The sequence below is a fragment of the Microchirus variegatus genome, assembly GCF_963457635.1.
Source record: "Microchirus variegatus genome assembly, chromosome: 4".
In the NCBI taxonomy this organism is placed as follows: domain Eukaryota; kingdom Metazoa; phylum Chordata; class Actinopteri; order Pleuronectiformes; family Soleidae; genus Microchirus; species Microchirus variegatus.
Window position 1 is genome coordinate 11,078,675 of NC_139805.1, and position 22,446 is coordinate 11,101,120.

Here is a 22,446-nt window from a genome sequence, read left to right on the forward strand (position 1 = left end):
TATTACCTTGCATCCATTTATGTGTCAACAGCAATGAGTGGTTGTGAAAAGCTCAGTGGCCTAGTCTATGTTTATCAAAAGGCAGAACTACTACCTTTTCACTTCGAGAGGCTCTATCCTGTCAGACGATGAAGTCATTTCTATATTGTGGCACCGTTTATTTTCCGCTCCCTTGTTCCAGCAATCAAACCAATGCATCACTGTTTCTGATTGTAAATGCTATATTTAAAGTGTTTCATGTCATACTTAGAATTTCTTTCATTGTGTCTTTTTCCAGAGTGCCCAAACCATTCTGTGTGAAGACCGCAACCCTCCCTGTGCAGCTGGGGCCCCCGGCTCTACAGCCAGGTCAAGGATCAGTCCCGCACCGACCATCCCTGTCCCCCACCCCCCCCTTCCCCCTACCGGAGCCAAGATGGCCACCAACGGTGCCCTTCGTCTCTCCTTGCCGCTCCTGCTGCCTGTCGCCACTCTGCTGCTATCATTGCTGCTCACCAGTGCACACGCCTTATGTAAGTCGTTCTCAGCTTTCTTGTGCCATTCCCTGTTCAGTGTCCTCATTCATATCACATTGCAGATTACGTGGACGATCAACGTTTATAGATGTATAGAAGTAAGAATGGCACCACCATTTTTTGTTTGTCATATTTTTTACAGCGGGTGAACACGTAGGCCTTGACTTGGAATGTTAACATGATGTTAATCATTGTGTTTGTCCAAATAAAACTGGACTTTTAAAAGTCAGTCTGAACTTGGATGGGAGTGAAATTACTTCTCCATGTATAGCAGGGATCTCAAACTCAAATGACCTGGTGGCCACTGAATGTCTGGTTTGGTCAGTAGGGGGCCAGTAAAGTGGGGAAAAAAAGGTATATATTTCACATCATTTTGAAATAAAAGTGTTTTTTTTTGGTATGGAACGATAAATAGTTGACAATATAAATGTATTTATGATGCAAAATGATAAAAAAAAAGCCATACCAACATAACCCATTATAACTTCTTATCTTATCATTATAACTTCTAACTTCAATCTGGCCTGAATGCTCTGCATATGCTCCATAGTTGTCACTCCGGGCCTTTGGCCCACAACAAATACAACATCTAAATCCAGGTGACCAAACTCGTGCTCACAGTGCAAATATTGAATATTTCAAAGTGGAATGATACGAATCGCCGCCTAGCCTCATGACGGCAGACGCGCTTCGTTCAGATTCTCCTCGAGTGCATGTATACCGATATATAACTATTAAAATGCTACATCGGGCTTCAACTGAAGCTCGACTAAACTGTACATGGAAACGTACAGACTAATACTGCTCAGGGAGACGTAGAATCATTGTTCTCTTAAAATAATAACCATTAATTTCTGGTCTTTATCTGCACAAATTGTTCTCCGCAAAGTTCCCAAGTTAGCAACAGAGGAGGAACGTTGGGTAGTCTCTTATCCCACCCTGTCGACTTCTGTTCAGGATTTGTTCTGCACCATTTCCCCGTTAAGATGGGCTTAGAGCGGCATTAGGGAGACAAAACAATGAGGAGGCTCTGCAGAGAAACTGCGTGGTGGGGAGGCTCCCTCATGGGTTTCATTGTTTATGAATCTTGTGTGTGTGTGTGTGTGTGTGTGTGTGTGTGTGTGTGTGTGTGTGTGTGTGTGTATGTATAAAGTGGCGAATGAGTGCTAGTCTTATTATTGTGGACATGTGTGTGTCAGTGTCAAGTCCATGCTTGCATGTCTATTCGCTGATCCTATAAACACTCACATATACACTCCCTTTTAATGGGCTACGGTGTCATCTCATTCTGATGGGATCCAATCATATCTTTCTGCTCTGCCTGCGTCTCACTGCGAGAAAAAAATAATCAGACAGAACAAAATAAATTATTTTAAGTTCAGAAGGTCTTTGCTACTCCACAATGCAGGGAAGAGCCTTTCATAAGCGTACTTTTCTTTGTGCATTACACGTGTGCAGATGTCAATGATGAGTTCTGCAGAGACACAAGGATATCAGGCTATTTCTATTGAAGAAGGGCGAATCAGAATAGAATAGAAATATTTCTTAAACACAACCAATGTGACGTTTAGTCCATACTGTTCCCCTTGAGCTGCAAGATTAAGACGTTTTAATAGAAGTTGATTCGTGCATCATTTTCTGTCTGGCTCACCTAATTTGTGAGATAATAAATTTCACTCTGATCTCCCAGTAGTATTGTTTCCTTCCTCTCATACTGTGACATTCTGTGAATGTACCATCAATGGTTCATGATAACATGGAGGGGACTTTTTTCTTGTGTTGCTACAAAGCTGCTTGGTTTTGAGTGTGTGTGTGTGCGGTACAATCTGAGTGTCTTTCAGCTCAGCTGGCTGAAAATGTAAATTTCATACAGAATACATTTGCTCCCTTTTTGTTTTACACACTAATTTATAGAGTGGAAGTAAAGCGAAGGTGCCAACGTCACTTGCATGTTCTCATCTTCACTTCACTTATCCGCTGGAATAAACATACAGTATTTACCAAACCGCCTTTGTCTGCTCTGCCTGTGGATACAAATGTCGTTTTTACATCCACTCATTCTTTACACTTTAAAAATGCTATTTTTTTTACATATTCGCAGAAAAACTCTCTTGCACGATGTACAAATAATGTTCACATATTCTGATACGCCAGCATGCACACACATGCTTGCAAATCTCCACACACACACACACACACACACACACACACACACACACACACACACACACACACACACACACACACACACACACACACACACACACACACACACACACACACACACACACACACACACACATACACACACAGCCTGGTTGTGCATTTGTCCAATTATATTCACTCTCACCTCGCAGACTGAGGGGATAGGAAGGATGTGTTTGCGTGTGTGTTTGTGTGTGGTGGGCAAAGAGACAGACCCCCACCTTGTATCAACACTTTCTCTCTCACCCACAGAGAAGTTGCCCTTTTTTTTTTTTTTTTTTTGCAGAAATGCTTTGCTGAAAGCATGATGTCATCCTTTCCTATCACATCCCTCCCTCCTGCTGTCTCTCTCCCTCTCTCTCGCTCACTCTCGCTCACTCTCGCTGCCCTTCATCCCTTTCCATTTGCACTCATAAATCACGGTGAGAAGGAGACAGTTTTAATCAAAAGAGAAAGAAAGATGGCTCAATAAATTGCACCACCTCAGCCTTAATAATGCTTGGCTCCCTGTTTGTGTTCTGTATAGGTGTTTGCATGTTTGTATACAATTTGTGCACAGTTACACACACACACACACACACACACGCTGTGCGTGAGTGTGCTTGCAAAGGTTGAATTATTGAGAATGGTGATTTGTCATAGGTGGCTTTCGCATATTGAGCAAGATTTGAATCTACAATAGAAGAAAAAAAGAAAACCCAGATTGTTCTGTTGTGTTTTCATTTCTGTTTTCAACTGTAATGTTATCAGGCAAATATCCTTGAGAACATTTCTGTGACAAGTGACAGGATTGCTGTGGTTTTAAAGACGGAATCAAGTCAACTCTTATTAGAATTTCTGCAAATTTGAAAACAAGATGGCTTTTATCTCAATATAGAAAGAAGTATATATATCACTATCAATATCAATATAGAAAGGATGTGTCAAACAAAGACCCTGCACTACTAGAAAGTCTTAGTGTAATAACAGATAACAGGTGTGCTTGAAATTTTACTGAAACCATCATCGATTGCATTTCTGAATTGTTAGAAAAAAGGGAGAGAATTGAGAACTGAGCATTTCTTTACAAAATATTCTCAGTGGGGAATTATCAGTTAAGTTCAATCTATTAAACCCCTAAACCACCTTTTTCAGGTGAAAACCAGTATATAGTAGTGTTATTTGCTGGTTTAGGTGCAAATCCTCACAGTTTAGTATACACATGCTTACTTTCTGTGAGCATCTCTGGTCAAACGCCATCTACTGCATTCAAATTATGCCACTGGCTTTTTTTTGTTTTGTTTACCAGCATCACTGGTGCACCCTTTCATCATTCTCTTGTCTAATCAGTGTGAGGCTCGTTGTCCCAGACTCCTCCCTTTTTTTTTTCGTTGAATGCCAGAGCCGATGCTCCCTCACCTTTCTCTCTTCACCGCATGAAGCTCAGTAGCTGCAGCTCCAACGACGAGCTTCATGCTCCGTGTCATATTTCACCACCAGACCACGCCCCCTCTTCTTCCTCCTCTCCCTCACTCAGGTCTCTTTTTTTTTAAGCATTTTTCAGAATCAGGCAGAGAACGGCGTTTACTTACACTTTAATTTATTTTTCTTCTTTCATATTAGGGTCCAAGCATTCTTATCATTATTGTTAGTACTGTATTATGATTATTATTATATATATTATAAAGAGTTGCCATGGTGACCACACAGCATCAGATTCTGCGACCCTGCATGTGTCAGCTCTGGCACCATGAACAAATCGTGTTCTGTTGTTGACCTTTGGGAGTTGACAGAAGTGTAACAAGAGGAATTCTCACACGTTGGAAAAAATACTAGTCTTAGTTCTCTGTAATAATTTACCTTTACTGCCCCTTCTTTTAATATGTTTTATTATTTTCCTCATTTAAGCTAAACACAAGTATGTATGTAAAGCAAAATATATATATATATATAAATTGTGTTTTTGTTCACTACTACTCCACCTTCTGTCCTCCTCTCTTTCCATTTCTCCCTGTTTGTCATTCACCCTCACTGGTTCCTCATCTGTACAAATTATGTTGAAGCCAACACTGTCGAGTTAGTTCTGTCAAATTTAATTTAACGCACACCCTACTGTTGCATAACCTATCCACATACTTTAGTCCAATTTTCTCTCTCTCTCCAATGAGAAGAAAACAAGTTAACATTTCATTGTGTTAAAGGTGGAACAAGGAAGAAGTTATTTGTTCAAAACTGTGAAGTTAGAGTGTTTTAAAAAAAAGAGTATTTCACTCTCTGTAACACTCAGTAGCAATCAGCAGACCCGACTTCCTGTTTATCCAGACCACTTTATTAATTGTGATGCGGAGCATAATATTCATGCGTCACACGTCGAGCATAAACGCCTCTGTGGCTGCTTCTTCAGCATGCGGCATCTGCAGAGATTAACGCTGCGGTTGTCTCGCGCAATTATAAACGTGGATTAATACAAATAATTGAGCAGCATGAAAGTTGATTTTCTTTTAATGTGTTTTTTTTTTTTCCAGCAGAGGAAACTTACCACAAAGGTTGCTCTATAATTTATAAATGCAGCAATGCTTTTGAAAAAGTTTTTTTTGCGCTTGTGCATGTTTTCATCAGACCTAACACACCTTCAGCAATCGGACATGGCCTCATCATTTAAGTGTCAGTTGCCTCGAGTGAGTCACTAAATGACACATAATTGTGTCAATTTTAAAATCACATGCTTAATGTCCCCTTTCTCTCTGAGCAATCAAGTCCGTTTGTTTCCAGTGGGCTGAAAAATACTTAATATCATTTAGTTTTTTTCTTTAGCTTTCAACAATGGTTTCATTGGGACCAATTTGGCCACATTACAAGTGTGCCACTCTTTTAGAAATACAGCTTCCTTCTTACAGCTGTGCGGACGGGCAAAGTCTTTCACCTCCGTGTACTCACACTCCAGAACTGATTTTATACTAGAGTCCCACATCCTGCCACAAGTCCCTAATGGACTGCAAATGCTGCGCCTCTCGAGTTTGTTTGAGGGTCAGTCTACAAAGATGCCACACTGCACGATGCAACAGGGAAGGCTTTGCACAAAAACATACATTTTTACTTCACTCGTAATTTGTTTGTGTTTCCTATAAACAAGCCAAATAATTCTAATGGAAGGTTGCAATCTTAGAGGTAGAACAATCATCTTAAAACCAACCTTGTGTAAGATTTGCTGGATTCAACTCTTTGTAAGAGTTTGATTGCAGTTAATTCCTATAATAACCTTTTTTTTTTTTTGTTGAAAGGAGGACACGATACAAAATGGACAAAATGGAAATCTTCCACTGTGGGAAGTGGCTGTAGAATCCTCTCTCCGTGAATCATTACATCCACAATTGCCAGACACGCTAGCTGCCCCAAGTGTGAATCCTATTAGCCTTTCTTCCTCATATTTTAATTGGAAAAGCAACTGTTTCATTAACCCTTAAACTTGCAGAGCCAAAGTGACATAGGGCCCGGAACCTCACCTGAAATGGCTGCAGCTGAGCCGGCACATTCGTTTTAAGCACACATTTCCATAAGTGCAGAAGATTACAGCTCAGGAACACGATCACAGCATTACACGATTTTCTCTTTCAACATCACTATTTTAAGTTAAGTGCACTGCTCAAGAGGACATTGGACAGCAAGGGAAAGAGAAAAAGAAGTATATTGTTTTCCTTCTTTGATCTATGTTTGGAGACTGTAACGGGCGCTGATAGATTTAGTGCACTCTATTATATTTTTTCTATAGGACACAGGCTTACTCAGTAAGAAATGTCAATCCTGTCATAAATATCAAAATCCTTGCCTCTTTTAGGTTGACATATGCTGAATCCACCAAATTAGCGATCAGAAAATGTTCTTTTTCTTTCTATTTGCCGTTTTGTTAAACTTCTGATGCTAGTCTGTTTATTATAGATATATGTTTCCCTTTCCTTCTTCATTTCTGGATAGGTCGAGGTTTTCTTACAGCAGTATGTCGGGCTTTGATGCCAGTGATTACGTGTCAAAACCTCCAGACAAGACAAAGCAAGACAGGTTCAAAGTAAAAGCTTGGTTTCCATAGCGATGGCACTTGCTCAAGCAGCCTGCGAGAATTGGTCCTGATTGATGGGACTTGGTTAAGGCCTGGAGGAGAGGGTTTATGCTCTATGTGAGTGAGGAACAGTTTGTATGTTTGTTTTCTCTGTGTGTTACAGAGAAACACATGCACAGATAGAGTCTACCTGTATTTACCTGGTATCTTTTCGTGTCTGTATCCCTCTGGTGACTGGGTGGGTTTTAGTTCTGATCCAGGACTGGTGGACAGCCAGCTGTAGCAGCTCGGCAACCTGCTGAGTCGCACGGATAGCTGTTAGACAGATACTGCAATCTAGTAAATCGCCACACCTCAGACGTCTGCATGGCTGGAGTTCAATGTCGGCAGCGTGGATCTGCGCTGCTACTGTATTCTACTTGACTTGACTTGTTTAATAACTCAATCAACACAAGTTCAGAAAAGTTTGAAAGTAAATCCATAATAAATATATAATTCCACAGTGAATTAAATGGTGGAAACTCAAGACGCCAACTTGCTCCAGTCTGTTGTTTGTTTTCTAAAAGTCAGTCTTGTGTGTGTCATGTGCCTGCTGTTTGACTAATATGAAAATTAAGTTTAATCTCAATCAGTATTAGCTTCACTAAATCCAGTAAGTCAAATTAGAGACACAGTGTTCCGTATTGGTTCCTTCCACTTTGTAAACACGTCAACAAATATTATATTTTTCACTGTACGACAGTGTATGAGATCCATATATTTTGAGTGGTAGATTCATGTCCAAGAAAACTCCACGTTTATTAAAAAAAAACAAAAAACATTATCTACGATTATAATGTCATAATCCAAAGATAATCCAAATATTTTTTTCTCCTGAATAAGTATTGTCATAGCAATTAATAACAGAATATGTACCTTTAATTATTTGCTTGTATTTCAAGCAGCTATTAGAGCAACTGTTCAACTGTAGGCTATTGTATTACCTCTAAAACTAGTATGAAACATTCTTTTTAAACATGAGTGGGGAAAGAGAATTTCTCTGGACCGTGAAAGATACCTGTTTGTACCAAGATGGATAACAAGTGCCCTTTTGCTGCATTCACTGCAAATCACTAAATGGTTGTGTGTCATTCTGTCCCCCCACTTTGCTAACTCACTGGATAATGGATCCTATTTATGACTGGAGAAGCTTTTCTCCATCAATTACTGTATTAGCCATGGAGCCACTCCTTTTCCCCACTAACAGTCCCTCTGCCAAACAGCAACAGTAAAGTACTGTAAATGGAGCGGTCTCATATTCACATGCCCACCTCCCACTCTCCAACACTTTATAATCACAGTGTTGGTATATATATATATATATATATATATATATGTATATACATATATATATATATATATATATATATATATACACAGATATATGTGTGTGTGTGTGTGTGTGTGTTATCGGGTCCAGCAGAGGTAGTGGCCAGTACTAGATGGCAAATGACTGTATGCACAGTGCATTTTTCCCTTTCTTCTTCTTCTTCTTCCTCCTCCTTTTATCTTATGCTAGCCGGTCGTGTTTAAGATGGTGAAGATTAGGAAGATTGTGAAGATAGTTGGGCCCCTATGGCTCAGACCATGTCCTTGTGCCAGGCAGATAAAGACTGGTCTGGTGTGCTTATCGGGGTAGCACTATACCCCGCCGTCTGTCTGAAGGGAAAGCTTTGGGAATACAGAGAGACTTGGGCAAAGGGGGACAAATGGCCACTGTGGACGCAAACATCCTTTCAATGTCACCTCCGCTGACATACGAGTGTTTAGAGAGGTTCACATACGGTAGCCGGCTGTACCTTAAATAAAAAAAAAAGTGTATACATTTCTAGATAATGTGGTATTTGTGGGAACCAAATCCTGCTCTACACACATTCGTTGCCAGAGGGAGAAGTTCCTGGGTATTTCTGGAGTACATCCCCTTAAGTCAATCTCCAAAAAAACATTAAGACTTGAGTCCATGTCTGAAAACAGCTTAAGATGCTTGTTTCACTGAATATAAAATATGCTATTCCATAGGGATGCACAATATCAGTATTGTAAGATCATTTGCTTTAATGTGGATTATGGGATATCGGCAAACACAGCAAGATCTGCTGATATGACTAATGACAACAACAGTGGGCTAAATAGGCCGCCACCTCCTTGATATCAAAGCTCTACAAATATTATTTTATGTAGGTTTATTCATTGTTCAATGAAGACAATTTATATCTACATCTGTTGCGACATAAGTATGAAAAATACAATGTTAATTTCACAACAGAAGAGACAAAATGACCTCTGAGGTTGGGCCTAGGGAAAAATGTATATACTGTATATATCGGTTATCAGCCCAAACACTCCCGATATATCTGCAAAAAGTTCCATATTGTGCGTCCCCATGTTCTATGTCAGAAACATAATGCTGTGTTGAGGGAGGTAAAGGGCTTTTTCTTGTGTTCAAGATGTAAAAACGTAGCCATTTCAGTGTGCGTAAGCTTACCTGTTGATAATATGGTGTGATCATATCATCACTCATCACGGGGGGTTTCTTAAAGCGCTTTAAGCACAGCATTTTATACTTTACTATATTTTCTGGCTTTGTGGCAAGGTTCAAATTCCCGAATAAGAAAGGTTCAAAGTCAACAGTAACTGGCAGCAGAGGCCCAGAGGCTCACAGTTGAGGGAAATAGAAAAATAAAAAAAAAGGTTAATTACACTCTTTAGAGTTCACATAATCACTCACTGCATACCTGAATTAATTGCACTGAAATACTGTCGACAACCACTGGCCAACTGCCAGTGGCAGAGGGCTGTTTTAAAGGCATATGCATGAAAACAACCTAAACATCATTATAACACACGCACATATTATAGAGACACTGAGACATTATTTTTGTATAGTAAACGCACTTAATTGTGTGCTTACTCTACTCATTACAAATCAACACAGCACATTTGTTTAAATCAATGTGGGCGTCAGTCTCGATAAAGAAAACATTACATCACTAGCCTTTAACAGAGCCTGGTTTGATAAGTAAATATTGTGGATAATACTCAAACAAATTGAATGCACTACTACTTCCTGAATAGTCTAAGAGTCTTTGTGTTTTCTTATGTGCGAGGATGATAGAGTTCAGTTTAAGATGTGACAAAGTATTTTGGTGCTTATAATATAATTTTGCGCAGTCATTTTTCTGCACCTTATCTTGACACACAATCAGAGTTGTAAGCTTGTATAAGCAGTTATACAGTTCCTTTCCATTGCCTCTGATTTTGTGAAGCTGTAAATGTTGCTTCACAGCTGACACGGTGGCCACAAATGATATCACACCCTGTTTCTTTTTTTAACGAGTTCTAGCTGTTCTCCAAAAATCTATTTTGAAATAAAGTTGTAAATATATAAAGGTATCACTATTACCGTTTGTCCTCGATGTTACCTAAGTTTTTTTTTTAATTGTTATGTTGTCGTGCTGTGTGGGAGAAATATTGCCTTAACACATGGTTACGGAATGGAACGATACCATTTTTAGATCATTTATGAACCATGAAGCCGTTAACGACACACTTGTGCTGATTTATTTCAAAGACACAATTTTTTCAAATGTTTAATAGATATTGTTCTCCCAAAAAGAAGAAATAAACAGCAAACAAACACGACTCGGCTAAAATGATTTTGCTGATTTTTATTTACATTTTTTACAGTCTGTGCATAGAGAATCATGCGATATATAGGATTTTTGGATTGTATCGGATTTTACATTTTTATCTGCCCGATATCCAATCCAGTGGTTTTGACCATTATCACACTGATACCAATTCCTATCCCTACACATGGTAATGAGAATATTACATACAGGACACCAAATTACATTACATTTTGCATTACAGTTACAGTAAAAAGACTGTAAATAAAAAGAAGCAATCTTAAAGAAGAGAACACATTTTCTTTTCTTAAATCAAATAATCAGTGTTTATAGCTGGTTTACCTTCTCCTCACCAATCAGCTCTTTCATACCCTATCTCTTCTTTTTTATCATTTATTCTTCCTTCAAATCTCTGCATTTGATACAGTATGAGAACAATCTGATTCAGTCAGGAGTTGAATTCAGACATGGTTCAAGCATCACCATCGCTGTTATCCGACGGAGCAAAGGAGGATGAGAGAGAGAGACAGAAATTGGGTGGAAATTAATGTTTAATGGTCCAGGGGAAACACGAATCAAAGAGTGTTGGTCTTCAGCAGAACCACTGCCATTGGCCTGCTTTGTGAAAATCCTTCTACTGTCTTGACAGAGGGCACATTGTAAAAGGAGGTCAAATGCAGAGGAGCAGAGTTGTGTAAAGCTGTCTAGTGTAGTTTGGGAATGGAAATTGAAAGCATAAAATGCCATAAGGGATTATTGTATGTAGCAGATGAAGCAGACCCGTTCCTTGGTGAAAAACTGCAATGCCTATATCATTCCACAACCTTTACTCCTTGCCGTACACAGTGGATATTGATTTATTTTCTCATGTTTATATGCATGCCCTCGCCCTCCCTCACTCTCTCACTATCTCTCTCTCTCTCTCACTCTCTCTCTCTCTCTCTCTGTGTCTTTGTCTCACTCACCCACTAATTTACAAACATACATGTGTGATTTATTTAGTTAAGAAATGGGTTCTGGTAACAGATCAGACGCATGACTTAAAGAAGCCAAGGAAATATTTGTGAAGGAAGCAACAATCAATATGCTTTCATTTGAAACATCACAAGTGCAGAAATCCATACTTGTAATATTAAATTATGGCCAACAACACAACCGTTTAAAAGTAGATTTTGATCCCTGCATGGCTGGGGCATTTGTTGTCTGTCGGTGTCAAATGCATGCTATAAAGATGTATCATACATAATGGTGTTACAGCTCCCATAGAATTTAATATTTATATTGCACATATATGTGAGTTATGGAGGTCTACTGGCATACATTAATTTGTTTTTATGATAAAAAAATACCCTAGTTGCTGCAAACGAGCCAATCAAAATCTCTCCTCACTGAAGCTCTCGTCAGCCGCGCTGTTTCAGACTGAAATCTCACCCCAAGAAGACTGATTGTGTTGTGATTGGCCAGCCAACGAGAGCTTTCCCAACTGTTCAAGTACCTGGAAGTGACGTAATTAGCACGTCCGCTCTCAGAAGCGCAGCTCCCCCTCTGTAACGGTGGATGCACTGCTACTCATTATCAAAACATTGTTTAAACAATGTTTAAAAATGGTCTCGCCGCCGACTTCCCATCGCAGTCCTTTTTACGCCTTTGACCCGGAGTCGGACCCAGAGTCAGAAGACGTCGCTCGTGAAACGCCTCCACAACAGACGTTCTTCTTCTTCTGCGCTTCAATGTACGCAATCAAATGTGCCCAGTCTAGTGTTCAGGAGTGTCCTTACGTAACGATACCAGGCTTTTTCAGACCGCTTGCAGAGCCTGAGAATAAAATAAAAGCCAGCGTTCTCAGCAGTGGCTGAACCGTTTGTTTCGAAATTTTAGGGCTTCGCAAACGAGGTAATGGTGCAGATACATGCCAAAAAACAGTGTTAATTAGAACTTCCGGTCTTTGGGAGCCTTAGCGGAAAGCTCATATGTTGTTGTTTATTTCTACTGTCCATCATCAGTCCAACTGGTTGATTACAGCTTAACTTGTAGCTTAAACAGTTGATTACATGTAGGACTACATAGTAGTTCTCAAATCTACGTATTGGTCAGCAATCACTTGAAATGTCTTCGAGATCAATGAGTCACTGCTATGTTTTGTGAATTATTGTAATCTGTATCATAACAATACACACAATGAGACTCGGCTTGACTTGACTCAACAACACAGGCAAACGGTCACGAGTCCTGTCAACAACATCATGGTCTATCTGCATTTCGCAGTAACCGCCAGCGATTCATTATTTTAAAAACATTACATTGGAAAACTGTGGGGCTCTGTGCTGCAGCTACAGCTCACACGGATTCACGTAAATCATAAATCTCCAATAAACTCAGCTTGTCGGTTTGTAAGTTCTGAGCATGAACACAATTCTCTTCAAAGTGGTTCGGCTACGTTTCAGAGGTTGGATACCCAGAGGGAGCTCAGACTATAGTTGCTGGTCTTTTGTGCAGAAAGGAGCCAGGAGTTGAAGTGGATAGAGCGTCTGAATGAACAAGCTGCTTTCTGAGTGTGATTCTTTGGAGGTCCTCTGGGCACTGACTGCTGCCACTACAACCCAAACTGGGATAAACAAAAGAGAATGGATGGATGAATGAATGGAATCTTCCATCGCTTATGGCATAGAACAACCACAAGCTACTCTGCTATGTACAGTATGCCACTTGAAGTAAAAACATGCAGTTTTTTCAGTGACGTTGGAGGAGACATGTCCAGGGTTGGAAAAGGGGACAGGCACTTACAGCACTTGTCCATGCTGCATAATGCGTGGACCATCCCAACTGCCATTTCCTACAGCCTTATTTGCCTATCGTTTATTATTATTTAAAGAGTACCATTTTCCAAGAGAAATGCCATTAAATTATAATACAAATGTATCAGATGACAGACAATCCTATATTTGTTATATGTTAATCCATTTGCCAAATCCTGAAGGTTATACTCAGGTAGACCATATTAACCGTGTAGTTAGTGTCGTTGTTTACCCCTTGTGCTCCAAATCACACCTCCATAAAGGATAATAAAACAGACATAAATCAAAGCAAGTGTGACTTTTCATCTACCTGAGAGCAACTCGGGATGAAACAACACCAGCAGTTTGACACCATTGTTTAATCTCTGTTGATCAGTGGTGACGTGATAAACATGATGCAGCCACAGACTTCTAAGCTCGTAAAAAATCAAAGTTAAATTTGTTTGACGTTGGGGCACGATGAAGACGTGATGGTGATGAGGATTTAGGATTATTTGTATCTACTCGTTATTTTGTTTATCTTGTAATGTTTTCATCAGACATATTGTGGGTGATAGCTGTGGGTGGTTGCTTGTCTTAGGTAGTAAACTCACCCGTCTTCCTTTCCTTTCCCTGGTCCCTCATCAATTACCTTTCTCTTTGTTTTGTTCTTTCTAAAATACTCTCTCTCTCTCACTCTATTGCTCTTTAATCAGTATTGAATGCAGGAATTCTACTTTAAACATGGTTTTAGCTTTGTCTGGAGACCAGTGTCATCCTGTGGTCCCTTAATTATTGTTTTTACATCATGTGCTGACCGTTTGATCATCCACACATATCTGTATGATTTAACAAGTTCTCCAGGAGACTTGTTTTCTTTCTTTATATCAAAACTTGTTGTCTTGAAGCTATAGTGACTAAGGCATTTGGGATAAACAGTTAAACCACAGGGTCTCTGTTCTGTGACTGTATAATTAAAGTATGAATTGCACCACTAGTGTTGGTGTAATACTCACTTCTTACTTTTAAATCCATATGCCTAATTAAAATAAACATCGCTTTCACTAACTCATCTTCTCAATGTCCATTCATCCATTTCCATATGGCGTCGTATTATTTATTTAATAAACATCACCTTCAATTATCATCTTGGCAAAACGTCCACACATAAATTCTCAGTCACAATTTTACACAGCATTAAAAAATTGCGGTATCAGGACAAGTGTGGGGATTTAATACAGCTAAATATTGCACTGTGGGGGGATTATTCATTATGCTGACATTGCTCACATAAAGAGGTTGCAATGACAGGAGTAAAAAAAAAAAAAAAACGCAACAGGTTCGATCAATGCGACAGCCATCGAATCCCAAGAGTATGAGGTTGCATCTTTTCAAAGTTGCTTACATTTCCAACTGCTGTCTGTTTGTCTAAGTTTTAAAAAACGATGGAATACAGATACAGAAGGGTGTAATAAGAATATAGTATGTGTGTGATCATTTGTGTTCGTGTGTGTGTGCATACACTCATCTTCAGATTTTTGTCTTTTTTGTTTTGGTCTGCACTTCTAGAAATGAATTACACCCATTTAATTTGGTCCTGAAAGAAACAAAACGTTTATTTCACTGTTCGTGCTAATGTCTCTTCCCCTCCCTCTCTGTCTCCCCTCTCAGCAGCACCACGGTTCACTAAAGTTCCTGTCGACCAGATTGGCGTCTCGGGGGGTGTGGTTTCCTTCGTCTGCCAGGCGACAGGTGACCCCAAGCCCAGAGTTAGTTGGAACAAGAAAGGCAAGAAGGTCAACTCCCAGCGTATAGAGGTGAGTCCATCGTTGCTGTGCACTGCGGTGTGTGTGTGTGTGTGGAGGCCATTCCGGCGTTGTGGTTTGCAAAATTCAAAGACAAATGAAATGGATGCAAGTCAATGGATATTAAAGTAACATTACTGAGCTCTACTGCTGTTGAGGCGGCTGAGGCCTTTGCAGCAAAGTGGTCACTCATTCTGTAAAGTGATGAACAAAAACTAATTGTAACTTAATATAATTTGCCATGATATTCCCTGACCATCTATCTTTAACACCTCTTTTGACAATCAAGATAAACAGACTGCCTGGATTCATATTGATTTTATGGCTGTAGAATTGTCAAAAGAACATTCTGCCCCTTTTTCCAAGATAACTTTAATTTTCGATATGTCTGTGATTGCACGGTCGTTGCGTGGAAGTCCTGAGGTCTACCGTAATGACAAGTGTAAGAGTGCAAAGCTCTGTTTCTCTGCTTTCCGTCATCCATCCACATGAGCGAGGGCGCTGTGCCAATCTCAGCTGACATAGGGCGAAAGGCGGGGTCACACCTTGGACAGATCGCCAATCCGTAGTTTTTCTATTTTCTAGATATCACAAACAGTCTACGAGTTACACATGCCAAATTGGTAACAGAAGGGTTAAAGGGCATTTGGGGCATAGATTGAGAATAAGAGAGAGACCAATATCTCTGATTCTGATTATAGTTTTGACATCACACAGACAAGATTAGGCCTTTTAATATAATTCTATAATCCTGAGCCAAGTCAAAGAAAGCACAAAGCTGAAATGATGTTGTAATGTAAACCTTGCTTCACATTACAAACCCTGTCTTCTAATGCAATTGGCTTTTTCAAAAGGATGTTTTCCCTTAGTTTCTGCACACAAAACCAGCTAACATTCTGTTTCCGTGCAAGTCTGTAAGTAACCTACAGGTCCTCCATTGGCCAATTCAGAGCTCCGTCATTCCTTCGGCTCTGCAGCTGTCACAGTCTTGTGTGCTGGTGTATTTTTTTCCTATGCGAAACCCTGTCTGGGTGAATGTGTCTTTTTGTTTGTTATTCATGATGTTTGTTGTTCAGTTCTCAGCAGGCGTTCCAGATGGCGTCTCTAAAAGTCTTGATTGATGCTCAGTGTCTCTTAATTAAAAAGTTGCTTTCTTTAAAGATGATTACAATGCACCGATACACACACACACACACACACACACACACACACACACACACACACACACACACACACACACACACACACACACACACACACACACACACACACACTGCTGCATGAAGACAACCACAGGGGAGGAGTCTAAAAAGCAAAAAAACAAAAAAAAAACATCAACAGGGAGAAAAAGCATAATCTCAACGGAGGACAAAATAAAAAGACAAGTAGTGTTTGTTCATTCTCTTCTCTTGCATGCTAAGTGGGAAACAATGCCAAGGGCACGGAGCAGCCTGCCAGAACGGACACTTCTTCTTTTCCTCCGTTTAGCAAGAAAAAACTGTGAAAGGGTTTTGAAGTTGTTATGATTTTCTTTTCTGTTCTGCCCTCCAGACAGCTGCTTTGATATTGATCGTGATGCCGTGCTCTGCAGTGTTTTTAGCCTAATTAACAGCTCAGCTCTGAGATGTGCAGCAGTGGAGCAGCGGGGCTGCTAAAGTCTTGTACTTGTATTTCAAAATCCAGCCTTACTCAGACGTCTCAGCAGTGAACCCCTCACTGTGATGTGTGAGCTCATCTGAGGAAGGATAGATATGGGAAGAGGTTTACAGTGAGACTGAGAGACAGGCTCTAACACTTCACCCATCCGAAATTAGAGATAATGGAATACATTTTGGAAATAGCTATCTCTGAGCAGTAACTGACTCAGACATCTCACTATTTAAATTCTAATCATTTACGCCAAATCTTGAGAATCAGCCTCACACTGTTTTGATATGTGGCCGTTGCCTTTCAGATGCCGGTTTGACAGAAAATGGTTTTTGATTAAATAAAAATGTAAGTTAATGGCAAGTTCAAGATGTTTTAAATTGGGTTGTTTTTTTTCAAGAACATTCAGAACAAAGGGGTTGTCGAGAATTACAGATAGAAACAAGGCAATCCGATATGGCAGACTTCACCCCATTCACGCAACAAGCCTCTGGCGGCCTCTGTTGGTCATACTGGCAAGTGTGGAAGCACAAACACAGAGCCACACAAACAATAATTCACTCTCACTGCGTGGGGTGAAGTGATAAGAAAAGCAAACACCATATGATGAAGAGAGTCTGTGTGAATGTTGAACAAGTTCTGTGGTCTGTGCTACCTCACAATTCTGTATTTATGAGGACTAAATATGATGATCCACCAGAAACCCTCCCTTCTAAGTATGCATCATGCTTAACGAAATTATAAGACCACCACCCAATGGTTGCCCTTTGGGTAAAATTTTCAAATTTGCTGTTTTACAAAAGGAAAACAGAGAAAATACTAAAACACATAATTATTTCTTGATTAAGATGTCGAATTATAGTTATGTAATTGTATGCCTGAATAAAAAAAAAAAAAAAAATATTTTAGTGGTTGAATGTTCTGCTTGTTTAATTTCTGAAGAAGCCCAGTGAGCCAGCTCAAATGTGGGTATAAAAAGGTGAATATCAACAAGTTTTCAAAAGTATTTATTTTCTCCTAGACAGGTGGTCTAATAGATCTAATAGATTTGTTAAGCAATGTACATGTTATGTTGTACATTACTGACAACACACTAATTATAATATTTCCAAGAATCTCTGGTGCTCCCTGTGAAAGCTCACCTAAACCAGTTCACTTCCATACTAGCATGTGTGTTCAAATCATATCGCCGTCTAATCCATTTGAACCATAATCTTTCCCCCCACAGACCATCGAGTTTGACGAGGGCGCCGGCGCTGTACTCAGAATCCAGCCTCTGCGAGCACCGCGCGATGAGAACATCTACGAATGCGTGGCTGAGAACAGCGAGGGCGAGATCACAGTCAATGCCAAACTGTCCATCATCCGAGGTGAGTCCCGCATTATAAAACAATGTGCAAAGCTCTGGCCACAAGATAAATCATTTAAGTGGAAAGCTGCTTGGCTTTTTTAATGGTGGCAACTTGCCTTGAAGTATCTTAACTGCACTTGGCAGTTGGTGAGGGCTCAACCTTGAAATCTTTTTAAGCTTAGAATTTCTGTTGCTGTGCAGTATTGTGTGTCTGGGAGTCGGTTTTGTTGTCGGTTTGTTACAAACCTTTATTTGCAGTCATGTTAAACACATTCGGTCAGGTTGATGCAGCGGCTATGATCAACCCTCAATCTGAGCTCGCAATTTCAGTTGTAAAATGACGATAAAGTTCCTTTCTTCTTAAATACCTATGTAACGTAATGCACACCGTCTTCAAAATACATTAGCCACATTAACATTGTTACAGGAATAAACACCATAGAAGCCAAGCTAAAATGAAATGTAGAGGATCACTCCAGGTGTACTTTGCAGCCTAAAATGAATCAGATTAATTTACAACAGATGGACAGTATGAAGGCTGTTTATCAAGTGTTCATCACTTCGATGATACTAATCAACTGTCCATTCATGAAAGAGCCGAACCCTCTATTTAGCCATGATGAAAACCCACAGGGCGCCTGCATGAAAACGATTGATTGGTTACACAGCGAAATAACAGATGTGACACACGAACACGCGCACACAAAAACTAAGATAGATTGAGATGTGTAGATGTAATCAATGAAGAATTAATTATGTGGAACCTTACTCACAGGCTCCTGGTGCGAGTTTAGTTCAATTTTTTTTTTTTGCCAAGATATTACACTATTTGTAAAGCTGCAGCATAGAGGTCACTGAGAATGGCATCAGAGGCGAACAGGCATGTGGTCACATGTTCCCACATCCTTTTCTTTCCTTCTACCTGTCTGCCTCACACACACACACAGCTTCTCTTTTCCCCTCTCTTCTCGCCTGTCACCATCTGCCATGTTTCCAGTTTGGATGGAGCTGAGCTATTGCAGGCTGCCTGGCAGCACATGGGCTCGGTCTTCCTGGCTGTCGAATGCATGCTGGAGCTGGGATTGGAAGCTTGGCCCAGCATCCTGGTTTATTTATTGTTAGCAACAAACCCCCATCCTGGGAAACATGTTGGTGCCCTTCAAAACTTGATATACAAATGTGAAATAACATTATAGTAATGATTTACATTGTTAATATGTTTCATTGTCTAAAAGAGGTGTGCAGTAAACGAGCAGGTAGCAGATTGTTTCGCTATGAATGGTTACCCATTCCAAACTTAATGATTTGTTTTATGCTCTAAATTATGAGTTTTGTTTGTGCTACTTTATATTAGCTTTCCTATTCATAGTCAGAATTCAATTTATTGTGGGCTTTATGGAGTGCTTTGAAAATCAAGTCCAGGAAACATGCAGACAGATTGAATAAGACAACGTATTGAACAAGCCAACTAAAACTACAAACTCTGGCGTGTGCATGTGAGCATGCAATCATAGCTGTTTAAGCACAAAGCAAAATTCTGCTCCACAGGAACAAATGGAAAATAAGCTTTTATTAGAATAAGCATGATATGATTTTGCTCGGAGCCCAAATGAAGACAACGACCCTCCTGCCCAGACAAGACCTACCACTCAAAGGAGAGAGGAGCGTGTGATGGTGGGGGCTGAAGGTGCAACCTGAGCCCCAGAGGAAGACAACAGTAGTTTTCCATCCTTTTAATGAGGTTGCGCCTCACCTCATTAACCCATCAGCATTAGGGAGAGTCCAGGAAAGCGTATAAGCAGAAAATTGGAGAATAAAAGAGACGTCTTAAACCAAGAAACCAAGAAAAAGAAAGTGGGTGGTTTAGTCAGAGAGTGCAAGGTAAGATTTAAGTGGACCAAACCAGGAGGAACAAATAGGAAAATAAAGAAAAGCTGGCCAAAGATAAAGGGGGACAACAGGGGGTGTTGTGGACAATTGGCATTGTAGAACAGGTGAGGAGGACAATGGGCAAATATGGGGTTTTGGAACAGGGGCAATGGATTAGGTGGATATGGGACAAGGCACAAGGGACACATCTGCCGTAAACAGAGGGTTTGTGGTCTGGGATGTGGAGAGGCAGAAAATGGGTCACCACAGTGGGTGACTTGGCCAGAGAGCCATGGCACACATTTGCAAGAAAATACAGCTGCATGCTCCCTCTTACCCACATATTGATGTTCCCAAATACGCACACAGAGAGTAGCATAACTTGCACATCCCTGTAATTCTTCAGACGAAAAATGTCAAAGACTGACCAGTTGAGTGAGAAAAAGAAGCTTTCCCTAAGTGTTTTGGCACACACTCAAAATGGGTGAGCAGTGTACGAGCGTTTGGGCTCAGAGTTGGAAAAGGATTGATCAACTGCATTTCTTCTCCGGTAAAATGAGGCATACAAAAAGCATAAATATGTATAACGGCAGTCTGCATACACATGACTACATCCAACACGTATTTTACATCCATTAAACATTTGTTTAAAAAAAAAAAAGCATGTATGTCAGGATAAAATATACTGTGAGTTCATAAATCCATATATCCATGTATCCATACAAAGTGAAATGGAGTCGAACCGCATGCTCCGTCTTTGTAGTCATTGTTGTCCTGCGCCATGGTAACGACAGAAACCCACCAACTCTTTTGTCAACTGCACTGTGTGTGCTGTGCTTGTGTATGTTGGTGGCAATGGCAGCATCCCTTTAACATAGACTGTGACACCTCCTTGGCTGTTGCCTCACTGCCTCTGATGAATACCTAAGATGGGGGCCATCTGGCTCCCTCTAAGATTTGCACACAGTCCTCTGGGAGTCCTTGCAGAGGGACTGACAAGTATGCGAAGCATACTACTGAGATCTGACACAACTAACGGCTTGCTCTGGGTTTTTGTCATGGGAACACTTTTTTTTCAAATGTTTTGGATTTGACTGCTTTTTTCCTCTCAGGCAAGTGTTTAGAGTGTCAGAAGCAAGGCAACATTGCCACTGGGATACTGTCAGCTCATGCTGCTGTGAGGAGATCGTGGGGTGTTACCTTCCTTTGTTTGCATGTCTTTTACATGGCTGCCGTCTTTTGTCTTTGTGATTACTGTTGCAAATGGATTCTCCCCTGAGGCTTCGGAAAGAACTAAAGCGGTGATTGATGAGATTTGGTCTTTTGTTTTAATGCTGCTAATATTATGTGTCTATCCCTGTGTTTGGGGAAACCCATCAAGCGATCACAGCAAGACGGAGCTGCTCTAGAGCTGGAAATAATCATGTTGGCTGAGTTACACCTTACTGGTGGCAAGTCACGAAGCTGCAATTGATTTATTTAGTTATTAGACACAGATTTGTACTTGGTTACAGACTTTCACTGTGTTTCATGAACACACAGGCAGTACAGACTCACCTCTGATACACACACAGGCACATGCACTTCAGCTCTCAGGCCTGACCTTAAATATGGATAATCACAACACATTACCAGACGGAGCCCTGACCTTTGTTTGCACCTGTTTGCAGACATGGAGACATGCACTCGCTTATACTTTTTCCTATTCTTTTACCACTGCCAATCAGGTGAAATCGATCAAATCAAGCCTTTCTTATGTCCACAGTCCCTACGTTTACCTCCTCTTTATTTCTTGTTGCTTCTTGTTGAGGTTAATAAGGTCCAAGAGGAAGGTAAATATTGGTGTGTGTGTGTAACTTAAAACTTTGCTCTCAGTTTACGTTTGTTGGCCAAGAGAATGCAGCACCGCTGCCTTATTGATTCAGTTCCATCAAGTCACATTAGGTGGAAGACCATGGCAGCTTTCGTTGTTTAGTTTGTGTTTCTTTTACTCATGGTGCAATTTGGTCCAGGCCTGTACAGTTTAGTTTGCTCGACACTTCTACCACAGAGTGCTGTTACCTCAAGGGGAGTGAGGTGTAGTGTGATTTCTGTTATATCCCTGCATTTATCTTGGGAAGAAAGAGGTAAGATTGGATTTTATTTCTCTTTCTGATAGGGTACATGGACACTGAAGCCTGGTGAATCATGGGAGAAGTGGGCACAATCTTAAAGCGGACCTAGAACGGAAGTTCCAATTAAAGCTGTTTTTTTTGGTGTATCTGCGCCATTACCTCGTTTATGAAGCCCTGAAGGTTCTAAACAAACAGTTCAGCCACCGCTGAGAACGCTGTGTTGTATTGTAATCTCAGAGATTTATGAAAAAACCCGGTCCGGTTACGTAAACAGCATTTCTCCTGAACAGCGGATCCTCCTGCTCCGGGCACTACACGTTGTACATTGTACCGCAGAAGAAGAAAAACGTCCGCTGAGCAGCGATGAATGGAAGTAAAACTCAAATAAAAGTTAGAGTTAGTTTCCTTATTTTGTGTCAATCTGATTTCTCCTACCTTTTCCTGTATCTCTTGCAGCAGCACATG

General features: G+C 40.4%; 1 protein-coding gene across 1 annotated transcript in view; it reads left to right on the forward strand.

The window, feature by feature from the left end:
* The first annotated feature begins 409 nt into the window (after positions 1-409).
* The window catches only part of ptprsa (protein tyrosine phosphatase receptor type Sa), a 115,666-nt gene continuing 93,629 nt past the window's right edge, over positions 410-22,446 (forward strand). Inside the window, exons 1-3 of the mRNA XM_083888060.1 lie at positions 410-512; positions 14,867-15,012; positions 17,876-18,017. Coding sequence (XP_083744186.1) covers positions 416-512; positions 14,867-15,012; positions 17,876-18,017 — 385 coding nt within the window. The 5' untranslated portion in view covers positions 410-415. The remainder of the gene's footprint in view (positions 513-14,866; positions 15,013-17,875; positions 18,018-22,446) is intronic.